The sequence below is a fragment of the Vombatus ursinus genome, unplaced genomic scaffold (assembly GCF_900497805.2).
Source record: "Vombatus ursinus unplaced genomic scaffold, bare-nosed wombat genome assembly UNPS02014830.1, whole genome shotgun sequence".
NCBI classification, from domain to species: domain Eukaryota; kingdom Metazoa; phylum Chordata; class Mammalia; order Diprotodontia; family Vombatidae; genus Vombatus; species Vombatus ursinus.
The window spans coordinates 21,174,617-21,195,022 of NW_020954608.1; the positions used below are offsets into that span (position 1 = coordinate 21,174,617).

General features: G+C 34.2%; 1 protein-coding gene across 1 annotated transcript in view; it reads right to left on the reverse strand.

The window, feature by feature from the left end:
• PCLO (piccolo presynaptic cytomatrix protein) overlaps nucleotides 1–20,406 on the reverse strand; it is a 539,133-nt gene that overhangs the window by 90,588 nt on the left and 428,139 nt on the right. Inside the window, exons 19-21 of the mRNA XM_027838890.1 lie at nucleotides 18,014–18,085; nucleotides 13,689–13,869; nucleotides 12,520–12,714 (exon numbers count right to left, since the gene is read on the reverse strand). Coding sequence (XP_027694691.1) covers nucleotides 12,520–12,714; nucleotides 13,689–13,869; nucleotides 18,014–18,085 — 448 coding nt within the window. The remainder of the gene's footprint in view (nucleotides 1–12,519; nucleotides 12,715–13,688; nucleotides 13,870–18,013; nucleotides 18,086–20,406) is intronic.

Below are 20,406 nucleotides of genomic sequence, written 5' to 3' on the forward strand. Positions count from 1 at the left end.
TCTATCTATCTATCTATCTATCTATCTATCTATCTATCTATCTATCTTCCAGTACACTACATGGGCAATGCTATTTAGATGAGGTTAAACTGACTGCTTTGGAAGGCAAAACATTTTTATTTCCTTAAACATACTTCAATTCATTGCTTAGGTACAAAACCAAGAAAAAATAAAATAGGGAAAGATGAAGTACAGGGCAATAATATAATTCCAGTTGTGTTTCCACATAGCCAAATTATAACTAGTTCTAAACTTTTAAAAATTAGGAAAATGTTCAGCTGGATTGAACATATTTTTAGTTTCAGTCCTTGGTGGGAATTTCATTAAATAGTTTCTTCTTGCAACAAAATATTAATGTATTTTAGGTATATGTTAATCTCTTTAAAATATCAGAGGACCAAAACAGTTACAAATTTTGGATTATAAAAAATGTCTTTCTTTTTGTAATACAAAATATCCCTTGCTCTCAAAGATATTTCATCTTCACATATACAAAATGAACACTTTTGTGTTTATGAGGAAGATCAATGTGGGATGCTTCAAGTACACTATGCAGGGTTAGGAGAAGGAAACAATTTGGTGTCTTCCCTTCCCCTGCTGCTTCCAAACTACATTATGCTGCCATTGAGTTGCTCAAATCTTTCCTACAAATGTGAAACAATATTAATATTTTAACCTAACAGTATCATAATATTCATCTATTTCATCTACTTGAGAAATTTTTACTTCATAGATAGCATTACAAACTTGCTAATTTAAGGGACCACAAGTAATTTATTGGCATAACATATATAGTCGTTGTATTGGAAAATAGGAATGATATGAGAAAAGATCAAATGTAAAGCTACCTGTATCAGAAAAAAACATATGTAAAACTAAAATAATTTCAAAACATAGTACTATATTATTCTGTCATTTATATTTTAGAGAAACTTAATTTAATTGCATGTTACAATATCTGTCCTTGGGGCCCATGCCATGGGGCTGACTTTAATATGCTTCTGCCTTCAATAAGCAGTTTCCAAAATATCAGTACTTAAATCTTCTTGAATGAGATCTAAGACTAACCTACTTAAAGCCAAAATTCTACTACAAAGGAAAAAAATTAGGGCAAGGGTACAATGCATATAATTATTTTTAAATGCTAATTACTATGGTCAGATATGATGCTAAATACTCTTAGTTAACATTTAGTATTTAAGTTTATAGTTATGTAGGCAAACTAAAGAGGAAATGGGCAGAATAAGGTAAAACTTTTATTAATATGGGTGGTTTTCAATTGTTCCTCTTCCATTATTGCAAAGACAGATAATTGCTAACAGCCCAGTCAAACTAAGGGGAATAATGGAATAGTGTAGGCAGAAAATAATACATAAATGTTTGAATTTGGAATGAATTATCCATATCTGTCCCAATAATATTACTGCTTTAGCAATGAGTGATACTTTGAAAAACTGCCCCTCTTAAATTTGAATACAGAGAGGTTAGTCCTGATGGGCAACTTACCAGTTAAAAACAGAGAGGAGGAAAATAGAGGGTCTTGTATTGTAGCATGCAAATTATCATCTTATACACAATAGCTAGAAAATCCAAGCTCTGATTTACCGTAAATGAAGAGTATGGGCTTGTCACCCAATGATAGGTTCTCTTCTGGCTTCTAGGTCTAGCTACTTGGAATTTCCTTCTACCATCAAACCACCAAGAATGAAAAGGTTATTGGGAGTCTATTTGTATTGATGATTATTAGTTATGTTTAATTTAGGCTGATTTTAAAATGTATTTACACTTTAGATACACAACCTTATTGATGTTAAGAAGTGGTGACTCAGAACCTTGCAGGATAACATCATAGCCTAGGTATATAAATTTCATGTAATAATCAAAAGAGTAGAAAATCACCTCACAAAACATTAAGATTTTGGTATATATGCTCATAGATAGCTAGGTAGTGCAGTGGATAGAGTGTTGGGCCTGGATTCAGGAAGCCTCATCTTCCCTAGTTCAAATTTGGCCTCAGTCAATCCCTAGCTGAGTGATCCTGGGCAAGTCACTTCACCCTATTTGCATCAGTTTACTCATCTGTAAAATGAGCTGGAGAAGGAAATGACAAACCACTCTATCTTTACCAAGAAAACCCCCAATGGGTTCACAAAGATTTGGACATGACTGAAACAGCTGAACAATATCTCATAGACAACATGATCTTTCTGATGAAAATGCTAAAATAAGAATAATTGATGAAATTCACAAACTGCATAAATTTAAGAGTCCAAATTATGTTCCTTAAAATTAAAATCATTTCAATTAATGAGGATTGGCATATCCTGAGGATATTTCAATCATAATAGCAAGAAACTGACATCTGGGCATATAGAGAAGAACAGGACATGAAATTCAAAAGATACTGGAGCTATGGAGAATGTAAAATGAAAAGAAAATTCATGTTTATATATCTTGGAAAAATACAATTTTCTAGCATTCATGGTTATGGGGATAAAGAGTGAATGATCATGGGTCTGGGAAATAATAGGAGAATAATGAAGCTCTTTCTACAGTCATAAAAGGCAACTGAAGCAGTCTGCATGTGGTCTAGACAGTTTTAAGAAGATGCAAAAAAAAGGTTCCTTTGATATTTTTTTCTCCTCTGCCTTAGTGGTAGCAAAATATTGGTTATTTTTTGCTACTTTGCTTACATATTCTTAAGCATTTGCACATTACTTTGTTCCTTTGGGGATCTGCTTTTCAGGAATACCATGTCTTGATACTCATCCCAGTGGTGGAAAGAATCATCTCAGTAAGTACAAAGAAACAGCATTTGAAAAATTCTTGAAGATATTTCCTTGCATATATTACTTCTGAATTTGCTTCCTACATATTTCCTGAAGTACTAACTATTTCTCCCCCTGACAAAGGACAGTTAGGAAGAGGTAAGTTTCAGTCTCCAATATTCCATTATAAAGTAGTAATAAAGAAAGTTGACCCACCTTTGAGCTACCCATACCATTCTAAACAAATGTGAATTTATCTTACTTTTCAAGCCTGGCATTGAAGGAGTTTTCATATACTTTCTCAATGTAGTTCTAAGTGACACTAGAAAAAACAATTTGATTTAGTGACCCTCCAAGGAAAAAATAATGAACTAGATAATTGAGTGTGATTTATATATTTTAACTAGAGTATTGATGGTTATATTTTATAACTAGTTGTGATGCTATGTAGCTGTATAACCTTCAGTGTTGAGACACAACCTAGGTCTTCCTCTTGTTCTATCTTCAGCAGAGTCGAGGAGCTAAAGTACCATCTTCTCTGGGGTTCTTGGTAACCCTGCACATATTTCAGGACCATTGTTATATTTACCCTTATCCTTTCTCCCCTAAAATGAAGAATTCTGATTTGAGTCTTACCTGTAAGGTTTTATTCTGAGTTCTTTTCATGGTCTTGTAGATCTAAGTCTACCCCTTTTCTAATCTTCAGGCTTTCCCCCCACCCTTTTCCATCTCCAGAATTTCCTCAACTCTAGAATGTCAAACCTGAAATGGGAATTTTAACTTGAAATAAAATTGTGCATTTAATTAAAAAAACTTCTATTCAAATGCATTTTGGGCTTACTTTTAGCGCATTCTAGTGGCTAAATGGTATATTTTAGTCTATTATGTTATTCAATGTTTTTGTAATTATATAATGTAGATGATCATATTTGCTGTCTTGCAGCTAATCCTTGCAAATCAAACATATTGTTTCTCCAAATGATTAGAAGTAGGGAAGGGACCTGTGATTTCATTGGTGTAGGGACCTCTTGGATAAGGAAACTCCATCTACCAATGCAATTCAGCACTTTTATCTCTAGCCTGTAGTCTTGGAGAGTTGCCTAGATCCTTGGAAAGTTCAGCCCATGGTCACTGTCAGTATATGTCAGGGGCTGGAGTTAAACCCAGGTTTCTCTGACTCAGAAGTCAACTCTATATCTACTATTGCTTCTTACAAATGAAACACGCAGGAATGATTTGGTTTTTCATATATTTGTACTCACCCTGGAACATTTTGAAAGATTTTCCTTCCCAGTTAATCCTGCCTTTGCCTACCAATCTACATACCATTAGGCTACAAATACTATTGTCCACAAATTACACCCAGAATGGGCACACTTGGTAAAGGTGAATTTTACCCAGAATATAAGATTTTAATTGATTTAATTTTTACAACAATCTTAACACCACAATCAAGGGAGGGATGATGCTTGAATCCATGGTGATATGGCAATATATATGAACCATGATGAATCTCACTGAATTTTTGTTGCAATCCAGTCAGGTGTGGTTTTTACAGATCTACTTTCAAAGTTCCCTAATAGATTCATGAAAGGTAGAATGGAAAGGAATGACAGAGTGTATTATATTCCTTTAAACCGATTATCCTCTCCACCCCTTATTTATTTTCCTCTCTGAACAAAATGAGCAGGGATTAATTTCATTAAGTTTATATTTATTACTTCTTTCATTACTCACCTCAGGCAGTTTAGTAAACTTAAAAATGAAAAAAAAATGTAAAATGAACATGGAAAATGCTTGAAGGAGAAAGACTGAATGCTTTACTTAAGAATGAGAGCTGGAAATCTGGAATTAGACATTTCCAAGTAATAATGAGTTTTTACCTAACCAACAAAGAAAAGCAACACACAGGTTTCCTCCATAGGTTCTACATTCAATGACACAATTTAATACATTTCCCAATTACATAAAAAACCTAAACAAACCCCTCACCCAAATTAATTTAGGTAGAATTTGGATAAATGGAAACAATACAAGTATTAATGAACAACTAAAGTATATCTGGTAAAAGCATGAGGTTGTTATATGAAAAGAGGGAACACTTTACAAATAAAACAAATCATGGAACATTTTTGCTTTTTTTTTCATTAAGTTCAGTTAGTTTCCAGATAAATGAATGATTCTTATCAGCATAGTTAGGAAAGAAAAGCAAAGCAATAATGCAGAATGAGTTATTTATATTTTGGAGATATATCATCAATCTTTGAAGTCAACAAAAACTTTGCACATGTCATTTAAAGTATGCAATTTTTTAAAAAAAATATGAACTTGAATTAAATAGTTTATAGATTTCTAGGTCATCACATTCTTTTTGCATGAGGCACCCAAATGAAATTACTAATTATTCTCTAAAAGCTAAAATAACATGCCTTTGAATTTATGTAGTATTTTTTGAGTACCTCAGCCAAAAAGCAGAGGTTGAAAATAATATAAATGAAAAGAAAGTTAAGCTCTGAATAATTTCAATAACTGATTTTGGTCAAGAAGAAGAGATAATGAAACATACTTCCCTCATTTTGCTAGAAAGGCAGAAAAATGACTATGGGAGTGAAATGTTGCATACCTTGCATTGCTGCATCAGCTATTTTTGCTTAACTGTTTTTCTTTGTTACAAGGGAGGGTCAAATTTCAAGAAGATATTCATAAATGACAGGTAAAAACAAAAGACATCAATAATATTTATGTTTTTAAAGAAGCAAATATGTAGCAGAATGAAAAGGAAAAAAAATCATAGTCCAATGTTCATATTATGTGATTTAAAAAAGAAAAAAAACAACAGTACCCATATCTGGAGTCCATGATCCAATGCTTATCTTAACTCTTCTCCCCAAGAAAATGTATGTGTCCTGTTGGTTTTGTTTTGTTGATAACAAGATTTGCATTATTCTATTTGGCCCTATCAATTAAATTCATTCAATAATTATAACTTTTATTAGCATGAAGATCTTTGAATATTGCAGTCTTTATGGACATAAGGATGAATTAAATCCAAATAAATTCCACATCCTCATTTACCCAAGCTTTAAAGTTTCCTTGTTCAAGTTTAGTATTTCTGAAGGGATCTCATATTTTAAAATCTGTAAGGATTTTGAACTCCTTAAATAATTGAATGCATTCTTGTTTTAAAAGTTATTATTACAAAAAATTGTCAAAATCAAATGTCACCTCATAAGCCATTTGGCTTTATAACCTACTCATAACGTACCTCCCATCACTATTTAAATCTGTTATCTTCTTACCAAACTGTATATCTCAATAGGCAATACATAATCTACTTATGCAAAGTTAAACATCTGGTTGAAAACTGTGAGTCCTAAATAATTCAGATGCTTTGAAATAAGAAAATCATTATTTGCTACAGTCAAAACTTAGTATACATTTATGCACTTTCATATGCAGGTCTGGCACATCTTCCTTTCTCTCTCCCTGTTCTCATTTCTGGAAACGAGTCATTCTACCCATCCTCCTCAGGAACTAGACTTTTCCCAATTCCCTCCTCTTATCGAAGCAAATCTGTATTGCTTATAATGATCCAACTCTATTAGTTATTCTGAAGGTGAATACATATCACATTTCTAATGGTATTTAATGACTATTAATATCAGTTTCCTTCCTTCCACCAAGTAAACTATTCCCAAAATTAAATATTTTTATTTTTGCAGGGAGGATCCTAGAGAATGTCTTAAATTAAAGGAATTACTATAAATATAGAAATTGCAATGACATTGGCAGGCCACTAGGGAAGATAGTTTGGTTGGATGGGCCCATCTGGGCTCCTCCTATAATATAGTAGAGGTAGCCACTCTCTTCAATTACCTACACTTATATACTGCCCCTTCCATATACTCTTAGCCCAATATTTGTTAGCTCAGTTGGTTAAAGAATAGTGTTGGTGAAGCCAAAGTCACAGGTTTGACCTCCATGTGAATTAGATGGTCCTGATCTCCATCGTTCTGTAATGTACCACTAAGTCCCATTTTACCTTTTTGCCTTTAGTTACAAAAGTACCCAAGAAAGGGAGTATTGATTAATCACTGAAGATTCATTGTGATCAATGGCAAATATTTCACTTGCACCATTGACGTTCTTTCAGTAGTGACATTCATAGGTGAAGTACAGAGCACAATCTATTGGTAGTAATCATACATATACATACATCCCTCCACCCCCCAGTGTTAAACTGTAATGTTAATATACATACATAAATAGCTAAGAGAATTTTGACTGTAGATGACAAATAATACAGAAATTAAAAATGAGCAAATGTTTTTTCAACTATTTGGAGAAAAAAAGAGAACAATAAATTGTCAGTTTGTTGGTCATTTTTTTTCCTTCCAAAGCATTGCTAAGAAAAGACTTCAAATTCTTTTTAATTAGTATGTCAAATATTCAGAAATTTGTGACTAATACAAAAAGTAGGAGCATTTCTAGTGAGCTAAGCTCTGACTCAACAAAATAGAGAGCTAAAAATTGTAGATATTTATTAAATGAAAAGAGAAAGAAATAATGAATATTTAGAAAAGCATTTTGATTTTCACAGTAAGTACAGAAAAGCACTTGCCAAGAAACATAGGCAGAAAAAGTTTTGAGTACTGAAATTAACCAGTTTGGTTCATGTATATTTTTTCTGAAGGTTTGTCCTCCCTCCATTTTTAATTTTAACATTTCTCTCACCCTTTTGAAAACTTCCCTCCTCTTCCCTGCCTGCTTCTTTTCAATTTTGTCACAAACATTTATTACATTATGACAGAGCAAACTTCACATTGATTGACTCACTCTGAGATTTGCAAAGTACACTTCCCTCCCAAACAATTTGCCCTGGAATCACTTCTTGTGCTCTACGTAACTGTTGTCATCACCCCTTCATTGCTCAGGAGACATGGAGCTCTGGGTTTTTTCACTGGTGCCATCACTTTCTCCTCTGCTAACACAGACAGCTCTTGAAAAGCTGAAGATCCAGGAGTAATTTGGGAAAGCAACTGTATATCCCCAAGCTTTCTTCTATGAGATGGCAATAAATGGGAGAACTTGCAAAAGGATATTATTTCCTTATTCTCTTACCCAACTCTGGGCCCCCAAATCTGTTCTGAGTACTATTTTTAGTTTCCTAGGGAAGTTGGGTGGGTATGAATGACTGCCCACTGTCTGCTACATTATTTCATAATTTTATCTCTGTTTCTGAACTTGTAACTTTAGAAAGAGAACACACAATTCTTTCAGAATTAAGCAGGCTTGCTTAATTTGGTTATGATCTATATTTCTCTTATGCATAGGTTGTTTTCAAGTTTTCACCACTTCAAACCTTGCTCTTGTGCAAGCATAGACCTTCGTCACTGTAAAGGTTTGACATAGCTTTTAAGATTGTCTAATATTCTATCAGAAAATAATTTAGGTAATAGAATGGTATGGCTTAATGTGCCCATCCACTGCAAGCACTGTGTTTCTGGCAAACACAAGAAAATGGCTGCCTGTCTCCTTGGTAAGCATTATCCTACTCCTGGTACCTGTGCACCACAGTGGCACAGCTCCTTGTTTAATATACAAACTGTGGAAATGGGTTTGGTAAGAGAGATGGGGATATTCTATTTCCTCCATTGATTTCTGACCAAGCAATTACTCCTAAAATCCAGGGACTGGAATCGGGGTGATTAGGTCAGATTTTTACAGCTGCATCCCTCTATTAGTTCTACTTATATAGCTTATTTTCAGAATTTTGGGTTGCAGGAACTGAATGCTGAGAATTTTGTTTGCTTCCTTTGATTTGAGAAGCAATCAAAGATTGGAGTTCAAGCCCTCTAAAAATGATAAATAATATCCTGCCTCTGCTATTCATGAACCATAACCAGCTTATCTTTCTTGTATTTAAATTTCTTACCAGTTATCTTATCTCTACATAAACAAATGCTATGTTTTAATAAAGAAATCCAGAAGTATGTGTTATCTATGTGGTTTTTTTTAATTTTTGGGGGGGGAAATGATATAAGTATTTTATTGGTTCCTTTTTAATAGCAGGAAATACAAAGATCATAGTTTGTATTTGTGTCTCAGCCTCTGTTTTGCAAAAAGATATTTCCCTTTGTTGTTATTGCATCTTAGAACAACATTCCTCCACTAAATTCTGATTCCAATGCCCTGTTATATCCTGAAAATGATCATGGGTTCTTGAAGATGATGATAATAAAGAGATGATGTAAAGATACTCAAATATCCAGCTGAATGGAGATTTAAATTTTTGTGGGCTTGTTGGAAAGCTATTCAAAGGAAGACAACTCAAGGAACATTGCTCATGGTCTCTATCACCACTTTAGGAAAACTTCTATCAGACACCATTTACTACATTCAAAAAGGAATTGTAACAATCTGAAATGGAGGGTAAATTTAGGGAACAATACATAAACTGTTCTTTGGAATTGTGTGTCTTGACTCAGAGGAGTCAATGAATTTATCATGAGACTAGGAAACACTGTTAAAATTAAGCACTGCTAAATCCTTTGGAGGAGAAGGGTTACCCTGTGATGGTAACAATGGAAAATGAAAAGTGAGGTGAGGTGACAGTCTCTTATGATATGTATCATAAGTATACCACCTGAAAAATTCCTGGCTTCTTGCTTGTTTCTTTCTTAATCATCTGGGAAAAACAGGAAAATCTCCCCTTTGCCTATCCTGAATTATTTAATATTACTATTATTATTACTTATTATGGCTGTGTAGTAGAACTAGTTGTTGTATACTTAAAATTTCAGGGGTTCAGAGGTGGGGAAAGGTAGAAATAGGGAATGTGAGGCTTAGATATGTTGGGATACACATTTCTTATATCTGATTATAAAGGTCAATACTGGAGCACTATCAAAATAATACAGTTTTTCCTACATTTAACTTTGAATGAACTTAGAAAATAATTTACAAAGAGAAATACTGTTATCTACCCATAAAACTCTATCCTAGGAATAGGATATCTGCTGAGATAAGAGAGGATAAGGAGTCCTTCCAATTTTCCTACTAAGCCCAGGATACCTGAGGAGAGTTATAGCAAGGGGCTTGTGACAAGTATTCACTATCCACTAAAGAATCAGTCTGAAGAGCATATGAAGCATACTAGACGTGGAAGAAAGAAAAAAAATGGCATTTCTTGAAGGAGTTCAAACCATATTATTGATATGCATTCTTTTTACCAGATCTACTTGGGTTATTTTGTATTCATTTTCCTTCTAGGTTGGAGAGCTTTCCAACCAGGAATTTTGCCCAGTCCCCTACAACTAATTTCTGTATTGTTCTACTTTTACTACTCTAAATTAGCAATGGACTTGCCTCATTAAGTATTCTATTGCAACGAACCAAGGCAACCCCACCCCCTTCCAACACTGACACATTCATACCATGCTACATACAGTATATATAACAATGGCTCAGAATCCAGTAGTTTAGGAATGAAATAAAGATACTTTATTTATTACACAGGCACTTAGATATGACATGCCCAACACATCTGATAATACACTTAACAACTACCAAAACAAGAGTGGAAAATGTCTGCTTGTAGTATCAAGAGAGAACTTTCACCATGTAAACGTGAGTGAGTGCATTAACAATTTTTTTTCCTCTAGGAAGCTTGGAAATCCACTGAACCAAAAGCAGAACACTTGAGATAGTATGCAAGAATAACCGAGTTATGTTCCAATGGGGAGGCTAGTAGTTGTGAGCAATTCAAGCTTTGTCACAATGCAACAAATCATGCTTGAACAGATTAGGTTAGTTGCATGCATTTCATTCTGCAATAAGAACACAAGTTGACCTATTTTTTTTTCCAACAAAAGTCAAAAAGACCCAATGTGTGGAAAAGTACAAATGACTGTTGTCAACATATCAGCACAGTGGTCTTGGGACTTACATAATGGTGATGTGATCCTGATATGCTAGGCCTGCAATAGCACACTAGGAAGAGGGCAAAGATGTTTAAAACCAAATCTCTACACAACAAAGGTGGGGCACTTTAAGGTGGGGGAGAGGGGGTTCTTGTTGTGTGCAGCATCTTTCTGCTCACCTCCTTCTGGCTTGACTGGTCCATCGGACATCACCTTCCTGAGAGCCAGCTGGCTTGGGTCTTTGTTGTCATTGGCTGGTGGAGGCAGATTGTCAGACTGAGTTCTTTGAATTGGGAGGACTCCTGCTATGCTGTGTCTGTGCTGCTTCCTGGTATGATTAGACTGACCGCTTTTATGTGCTGCTGTGGCAGTGTGAGTGAAATGGAAACCCACAGTATGTATCCTCAGATGGAACCAGCTTAAATGTTAGTCATGCAAACACAAGTGGGATTTTTTTTTTCTTCTTTTTAAATAAGTTGTGTGCTCAAACGCCAAAAAAGACACACATGCATAGCACTAAAAGGGATTAAAACTGGCTGTTTCTTTAATAATGATGGAAACGTAAAATAACCACTTTTTCCCACTTTCTGCATAATGCCTTTGGGAGCTCACAGTATACCAACAAACATGATGATGTCACACTTAGTCGGTTGTTACATCAATATTTTCGATGCCTTATCCTAAACAATTTAGCTTAGATTCAAATTATATTATAGAGTGCAGTGGTTGGGAATGAGTGGCTATTAGTCCTTAATCTATTTATTGTGCTAAACAAGTGGTATTTTGAATTTCAAGGAAAGAACAAATCTAACAAAAATCACCCTACACTATCATTTTATGTTATAGAAAATGAAATCCAACAGAGTAGATTTATTTGTGCTCCATAATGAAAAGGCTATGCTGCCCTACCATTTTTCATTATAAGAATGATTGATAAAATCATTAGACCAAAATAAAGGTTTCTGTTCCTAAACTTTTTGAAAGACTGGACAGTATAGCACACAGACAGCTATCACATCTTACATTTATACAATTGAGGTTGACTCACTAGTGTTATTCAGTATTGATTAGAAGCTTCTTTATTCCTTTGTGTTTAAGTTTGAAGTCCTTCTAAATCTATTAACTGCATTGGTCTCCTGAATATTCTTTTTGCATGTTTTCAGATCAGCAGATCAAAGGCTTTGGAGCTGGAAGGGACTTCTGAGGTCACTTAACCCAATACCCTCATTTCACAGTTGAGAACCCAAGGCTACTGTAGAAGCCAAGTGACCTGCCCAAGATCACACAGCCAATGTTAAAGGTGGGCTTTGTACCCAGACCTTTGACTTCAAATCCAGCATTTTTTTCCCCACTGCCTCATACTCTTTCATTATATTAGAAGTAACTCATCGATAATATGCTCTACATGGCTTGTGTGGATACCCAGAGTAATACCTAGAACACTAGCTGCCATCTGTTGTTTCATGAACACGTTCTAAAATAGGAGATATTTAAGAACATGAAAATGACACACATTTTCCCCCGTGAAAACATCACATTCATAAATATCAAACACCATTAATCAGGTTGGATGGATGATGGAAAGGATGGAGAAACAGCCAGTTTTACTGCCGTCTATTTAAAATAAAAATAAAAAAACTAAATAGGAAGGAGTAGAGTTAGGTACTTATATTGTTTTTAAACATACATGAAAGGACAGAAAACAGTGATCAGGGAGAAGGGAGTTGGAGGAGCAAGATGACAAAGCAAACGGGAAGAGACAGCAGGAAAAGAAAGGCAACAGATAAACATTAAGCTGCCATGCTGAGGAATTTATTTGCGTCTTTTACTTGGTTGAAGGCGAAGCTGTTGCACAGCTGCTTCTGCGGCTGCAATGGCGGCCCCTGCATCTTCAAGGTGGGTCTGAGTGACACTGGTCTTGCTTTGGCTGCGTGATGGACCATGAGAGCGAAGATGGCCTTCAGAGGATGATTTTGAGCTCCCGGGACTACTATGGGATTTCTCAATTGTAGGTACCTGCATATCTGGGGAGAAAAGGATTGAACATCAACAGTATATTTGCTTTAAGAATCCTTTCTTTTCATCAGGCTTTATTTCCAGCCAGTTTGAGTGTTTAAACTTTAGACAACACACTTCAAAACAGTGTCCAAGTGGATAAAAGTAACTATTGCCAGTAAGCAACTATTCTCTCTCTATTTATAGTGAGGCTATAGGAGGCAACAGGATTAAAATGTTGAAGGAAGGTTTAAGTTAGACATTATGAATAAAGCCCTTCACCTAGAGTGGTGAAAGACTATGATACATCAACATAGAATGTTATGTCATCAAAGGAGATTGTAGAGATTTCTATTACTCAGTGAACAATTTTAGGGAGTAGATTGATAGCTAATTTTATCTATGATCTGAATGCTTTTCTAAGAAAAAGCAGAGGTAAATTAGATCATTTTTCAAGGTAAATTCAACTTTTATATAACTCTGAAGGAGGCTAGGTAATGTAATGAATATTAATGGGGGTGAGGGTAGAATGATAATTTGGAATCTACAAATAATCTCATTTTAGGCAATAATTTACCACCAAAACTTATGTGTAGGTATAAATTAATTTTCCTAGTTCCTAGTTACACTAAACTTCATTTTTTATTTCTTCTATTAACAAAGTGGATGAAAAAGAAACTATAGTGGAGTATCAAGAGCGTTATTTTAATTAATTAGCCAACTGTCATAAACATGGGTTTAATTCTAATAGATGTGTTAACTATTTCAGGAACACTTTTGTATGTCAATGAACCTCAAAAATGGAGTGGGTTAGTCAACTAGAAGGACTTGGCTCTTAATCAAACTAAATCCATTATAATATATGTATACTCAGAAACTATTCTATTAAAATATGATAGCCTCACTTGAAAATGTTGCATAATTAGAAATGCATATTTTAGAGAACAATAAATGGACATGCATAAATATATGAAAAATGTATTCTACTTGAAAGGTTTCCTACCCTTGGATGGATCAGGAAAGATTCCATGACTTCTGCTTTTGATGACAGATGGTTTTGGAGATTGCTGGCTGCTCTGACTAGAATGGGACTTTCCATGGTCGATACTTTCTGTTTGTTCTTTGAGAGGATACCATCGAGGGGTGTTGTCAAGGTGAGAAGTACTAGATAGTTCAATCAATACCTACAAAACAGAATAGAAAGTCAATGATAAAGCTATGAATCATTTACTCTCTTTAAGATAACATTTTTTGAAAAGTATAAACCAAAGTATATTTGACTATGCATACATTATATATGTATGGCATATACATGTATATACATATTTCTTTTCAACTTGGAAATTTCTAATAGAAATATGGGTTTTTATTGGCATATTGCATAGATTTTTTAAAGTTAATTTAAAATAATTATTTGACATTGTGTTCTACATATAAATTATCCAGAAAATTCTCACAATGATCTAATTTATATGCATGAAAATGTATGAATTTTTAGAATAGGTTTATTTCTTATTTCCTTATATTTTATGATTTATGTAAAATAATTTTTATGTTAACACATTATATACATTATATCCTTTAATGTCAAATGCATTGGATAGACTGTATCCACCTCTGTTTTATATCGAAAGGATATTACTATTCCTGGATACAGTCATTATTTCCAAATATTTGCTCATGTTTTCTGCCCAAAGCACTGTGAACCAAAACAAATGTATACTGTAGTTACTGTGGAAATAGATAACTGTTTATAGAACACACACATATGTGTGCACATGTATGTAGATCTGTCATCTATATATGCATGCTTATATATTCATAAAAACATATGCATCCATGACTATGTTATCTGACTGTCAGTCTGTCATTATAATGTAATGGATAAAGAACTGGCCAAAGAGTCCAGAAGACTTAAGTTCATTCAAATTTGGTCTTTAAAATATATCCTCTGGCTATGTGTAGGTCACTTAATCCCAGTTGTTTAATACCTTCAGGTACTTCCTTAAAAGTGTAAATTGTCAAGATTTAGATATGCATCTGAAGAGGAACTTTTCCAATCAGAACTCCCTAAAGTGGTGAAATGGGTCTACTGCATTTCAGATTTCTTTAGGGAATACTTTTTTTTTTTAAAGATAATGACATCAATTTATTCTATTGCTTCTAGTTTCTCCTAATAATGCAGTAGATCCATAATTTCATTAATGTGGATATTCATATATCATCAATGCAGATGCCAACTGATCCATGTCTACCCACCCTATGCACCTCTTGTCCACATGCTCCCATAAGGCCTCATAAGCATTTTATAAAATATCTTAGGGATTTTACTCTAATACTATTGACAATGCTGGGATACCAACTGGACCCAGAGTGGTCCCATTTTCTTAATATATGTTCAGCCATTCTTTTTTTGTCATACATTTCTTGGTAACATTCTTTAAACCAATGGTGTCAAACTCAGAAATGGTTACCACTAAATGATAAATAAGGATTCCTGTGCACTGTATATTGACTTAGAAAACTACATATTAATACTATTTGTGTTCTTTTGCATTTTTATTTATCTTGTTAAATATTTCCCAATCACATTTTAATCTGATTCAGGCCTCAGTGCAGAATGTTGTGGCATGCAGCTAATATGTTTGACACCTGTGCTTTATACCTCTTCTGCACAATTCCACATTTGGAACATTCTGTGGCTTATTCATATCCATCGTTTCTCTCTCTCTCTCTCTCTCTCTCTCTCACTGTTTATGTTATTTGTTGTTCACTTGGTTTGGTCATGTCCAACTCTTTGTGACCTCATTTGTTGTTTTCTTGGCAAAGATACTGGAGTGGTTTGCCATTTCTTTCTCCAGTTCATTTTACAGATAAGGAACTGAGATAAACAGGGTTAAGTGACTTATCCAGGATCTCACAGATAGTAATTGTCTGAGGCAGATTTGAACTCAGGAAAATTAGTCTTGTTGAATCCAAGCCTGGCACTCTATCCATTGTGTCACCTAGCTGCTCTCCTTTATGTTATACTCAGCTATAATTCTTCAAAGAGGGACAGTGAAATGACATAGTCATAGACTATTACCAGAAGAACATCAGTGTTAAATAGAGAAGCCTTTGTTTCAAAAAGCTGGACATTTTTGAGCAATAACTGCAATTTCTCCTCTTGTTCAATTTTTGGCCTCGTTAATTGTCTCATTAAAGTGCCTGTCTAAGATGATGGATGAGCTCCATGAGTTTCCATGAGGACATTCCTTGTCCCTCTTGCTACTAATGCCTTTTCTCTGATGTTACCTTCTATTTACATGAATATATCTTGTATTCATAGTTACATGAATGTCATCTTCCCTATTAAAATCTGAGCCCTTTGAGGTCAGTGACTATGACCCTTATCCGGACCCCCCTTCCCTCATCTCCAGTGCTTAGCACATATTAAGTGCTTAATAATGACTATTGATTGACTGTGTTGTCCAAACTGTGATATGCAATTGAATGGACAAGACATAGTTTTCATTCCCTCAGATTTTCCTGATTTTTCCTATGAAGGTGGTTATATTAAGGGTTTGGTTTTTTTTGAGTGACTATAGATCTCATTTAGGAATATTGGTACTGTATTGGGACTTGATGCAATCAGTACAATATCAGTATACAGGAGCTTCTGAAGGACCTCACCACATGTAAGAAACCTCTTTTGGCCTTTTGTTTCTAAGAATTCCCTTGTTTTCTTCAAGACTCAGCTCACATATCACTTTCTATATGAAACCTCCTTCCTATGAGCAATAATACTAATTATTATCTTTTCTGTCTGGGTTTATTACTCATCCACTCTACCTATTTGACTTAACTTGACTAGCAATTACGGCACTTTTGATACCTCCAGATGTTAAGTCCTTCCCTAACCCTAAGATCAAATTGTTATCTGCTTTGCACATGTGTTCTATATATGTATATGTGTGCATGTTATCACTCCAATTAGAATCTAGGCACCTTGAGAGAAGGCACTGTTTCACTTTAGACTTTGGATCTCCAATGCCTAGTATATAGTAGGGATTTAATAGTTTGTTCATTAGTGTGCTGATTGATTCATTTTCTCTATGCCTTTGATATGATCCCTCTTCTAAATATTTTGATAATCCAGCCCTCTATCACCTACCAATCATGTCACCTCCAATAGGGATTTCCTTTGAATATAAAAAATCTAGGGCAGATTTGTTGGGAGTAACTTCTTCATCTTTGTTTTCTTCAGTGCTATTTCCACTTTGTGCTCAATATACCTTCTTAAAACTATTCTGATTCATTGCTTTTGTGTGTGCTTATTCAAGAATAAGTTTTTCTATTTGCAAGTCAAACTATGTCAGATGAACAGAGTAGATTATCATTTAACCTAACAAAAAGAATAATGAGAGTATTTATTCAAAAGTCCAGTGAATTTTCAGTGCACTGTAAGTGAAATGTTATTTCAATAATTAAAATGACAACAATAATTAACACTAAGTGCTAGGCATTGTCCTAAGCACTTTACAAATATTATCTCATTTGATCTTCACAACAACCCAGTGAGGTAGTTGCTATAACCCCATTTTACAGATAAAGAAATCGAGGCATAAAGAGATTAAGTTGCCTTTTTCAGGATTACAGTGAGGCCATATCTGAACTCAGGTCTTCTTAATTCCAGGCCTAGTGCTCTATCCTTGGCCCTACTTAGAAGAGCTGTGATTTTATCAGCGCATTTATTCCTTTTATTGCTTCTTATCACTTTTTGACTCATGAGACAGATTCCTAAAATAGCCTAGGCTTAAAAAAAATCACCTTGTGTCTAAACTTTTGGTTATGGTCTTTCCCTAACATAACCATTTGGTCCTTGCACAAAAGTCATTGGTGAGAAGTTGTCATAACTAGTCACCTGAGAACTCAGGGTAACTTTTGTCCCTTGACAAGATTTGGAGTGACAGCAGTAAATTTTTAATACATTAATTATAGGTAATCATTAAATGTAAATGGAATTTGCATTGTTAGAGTATAGAATCCTTTCTATATTAATATTTTATTTTGGGAAATTTCTTCACAAAACAAGATGCCATGTGGCAAAGTGAATAGCCTAGATTGCTACAGCTGCTGTGAAAGTAGCATGTGAACCCATAAGATTAATGCAAAATGGAAAAAAAAGTCATAATCAACTAAGGGATTTAACCATAAAAATAGTTTGCTTAAAAGATGTTAAAAAAAAAGAACAAGGACAACACATTTACCATCACGCTTGTGTCAGAAAACTGATCCTACAGTCTGAAGTAATCTTTTGTTTACAAGGGCACAAAGAGTGAAACTTACCTCACCAAGAAAGTCATTGGAAGAGAATCTATCATAATCCCAGACTGTCACTTCCAGTGTTTTCTTCTTGAGCTATGGTTTAAATCAAAATGTAATTAACCCCAATTTCCATCATGCACTTCTTATTTCAGCCACACAATAGACTCTATTTATTACCACTTGCTTGTACTCCTTTGTAATATGACAGGAAGGCAATTTTCATTTCTCTGTAATAACCTTGGTCTTGGAAAAATTACATCTCAAGCCAGATGGGTTTATATTAGACAATACATTAAAGTTCAATGACTTTTGTAAGGGAGTCTAGATTTTGATTAGGAGGGTCAAATTGTTGAGCATGCAAAACATTTGGATTACTGCCATTGATGTTTAAAAAAAGTTTTTCTGAAGAAATATCTGTAATTCAATTCAACATTCACTGAATTTTCAAACAAAGACATATGTATACATATATCTTAGTGCCCTACTTCAGAGAGTACTTTCAGTGCTGACTTTTTTGGATCTCACTTGAATTTCTAAAACCTAAAAATATTTCTGAGTAATCAGGAGTCTATTACATGGAATGCTAGCTTTACTTCAAAGACAAACTTTGTGTTTTTTGAAATTAGAATAATGGGCTCCTGAGACAATAAATCCTGAGCTTGAAGGGACCATTGGGGCCATTTAGTTAAAACACTTTCTTTTGCAAAGGAGAAAACTTGAGGCCAGACACTAAATAACAGAGATGGAACTTGACCATAAGTTCTATTTATTGAAATATGCTGATATTTCCTGGACATGCATATATGACCCATAGTTACTATATACAGAGATAACATCATTATTAGAAACTGTTTAGGACAGGTAATGACCTGAATTTAGCACCCAGTTCAACCACAAGAAACATTTGCTTATTTCCCTAATTTTGTTGGAAACTGTCTAAATTTCCATCATATTTCAGAAAACTTTGCAATTATTAAAAAAAAGCTTCACTATTTCATAAGTTTTTTTCTTTCTGAAGAATATTAGTTTGATATTACCTATAGCTATAGGTTTCACAGAAGTGTGCATAAATATGCACATAATTCATTGATTTGGACAGGAATAAACAAGTTTAGATATAGAAAAAAGAATTCATGAAAAGGGGAAATTTATAGCAGGATCAGCCTGTTGACATTATCAGTCCTATTTTAGGAAGAACATTTTATTCAACAAATAGTGGATTTTTTTCCCCTGTAGATTTCTGAGTAACATGAAGAATCAAAGCTGGGAGTTAAATTTTTATCAGGACATCAAAGTTGAATTACCCTTCATTTTAAAAAATCAATAATTTAAATCTTTCAAAAAAGGTTATTTTTTTCAGGATAGATATAACTTGTGTATCACAATTTTGGTAGAAAGAATCTGTATAGAAAAAGTTTTTTTTTAACCCTTTTTGTGTCATGGACTCTTTTGTGAGTTTGGCAAAACCTATAGACACTTTCTCAAATATTTTTAATGAATAAAATAAGATATTTAGGATTTCAAAAAAATCAATCATATTGAAAAATGTTTATCAGAATATTTTTAAAAGTTTGCAAAATCCAAGTTAAGAGCTGTTGATGCAACTGATTTCTACATAGTGATGTTAAATAATATGAAAATTCAATATTTATTATTATTGTCATAAATGAGCAAGCTTAGGCACCCACAACTACCCCTTTGAAAGTATAACTATTAATAAGTTTGGGGAGGGGATCGATACTAAAGCAGAACTAATTACATGGGATGCATTGCTTTCAGTTTCTCCCTAAAAAATGCAGCAAATGTCTACTGCTTTGAACATCTGTTCTTGATATATCATAGTGATCCTCTTACTGTTCTATTAATAGAGATTTTTTTCTGCCTGTATTTAAAGTTGTATACTGTCAATTATTGTCTCGTATTCATGCAAATTTTATGAAATGCAGATTTTTCTAAACTGACAAACAGAAAATCCAAGCTAGAGACAGCCTGCTGTAACTTTGCAGACAATCACTAGCCTGGGCTGGTAACTAGGCTGGTTGTCTAGCACACACTGTTTATCTTAATCATTTTGCTTTCTGTGTATAGGCAGGCCTAAACCCTATTGAAGAAAGACATGTTTCTGAAAAATGTCGAAGTGTATATTTCTATATTGAATCCCATTTTTTTCCTTGGGAGTACATCATAAAAATCAAAATATGTCATTTTACAAAACATTTTGGCCTCAAGATAGAATAAAAGTGGACCAAGCTATTGAGGTCACATAATTTTTATTCTCTTCACTGAGGTGAATGGAAATCCCTGGCTGTCTCCAGAGAGATTGCCTAGGGCCCTTCTTGTGATGTTGTCTGACAATTTCCCCCCTTTATTGTTTTTGCTACAGCATTTTCCCTACAATCACTCCCTTGGGTAAC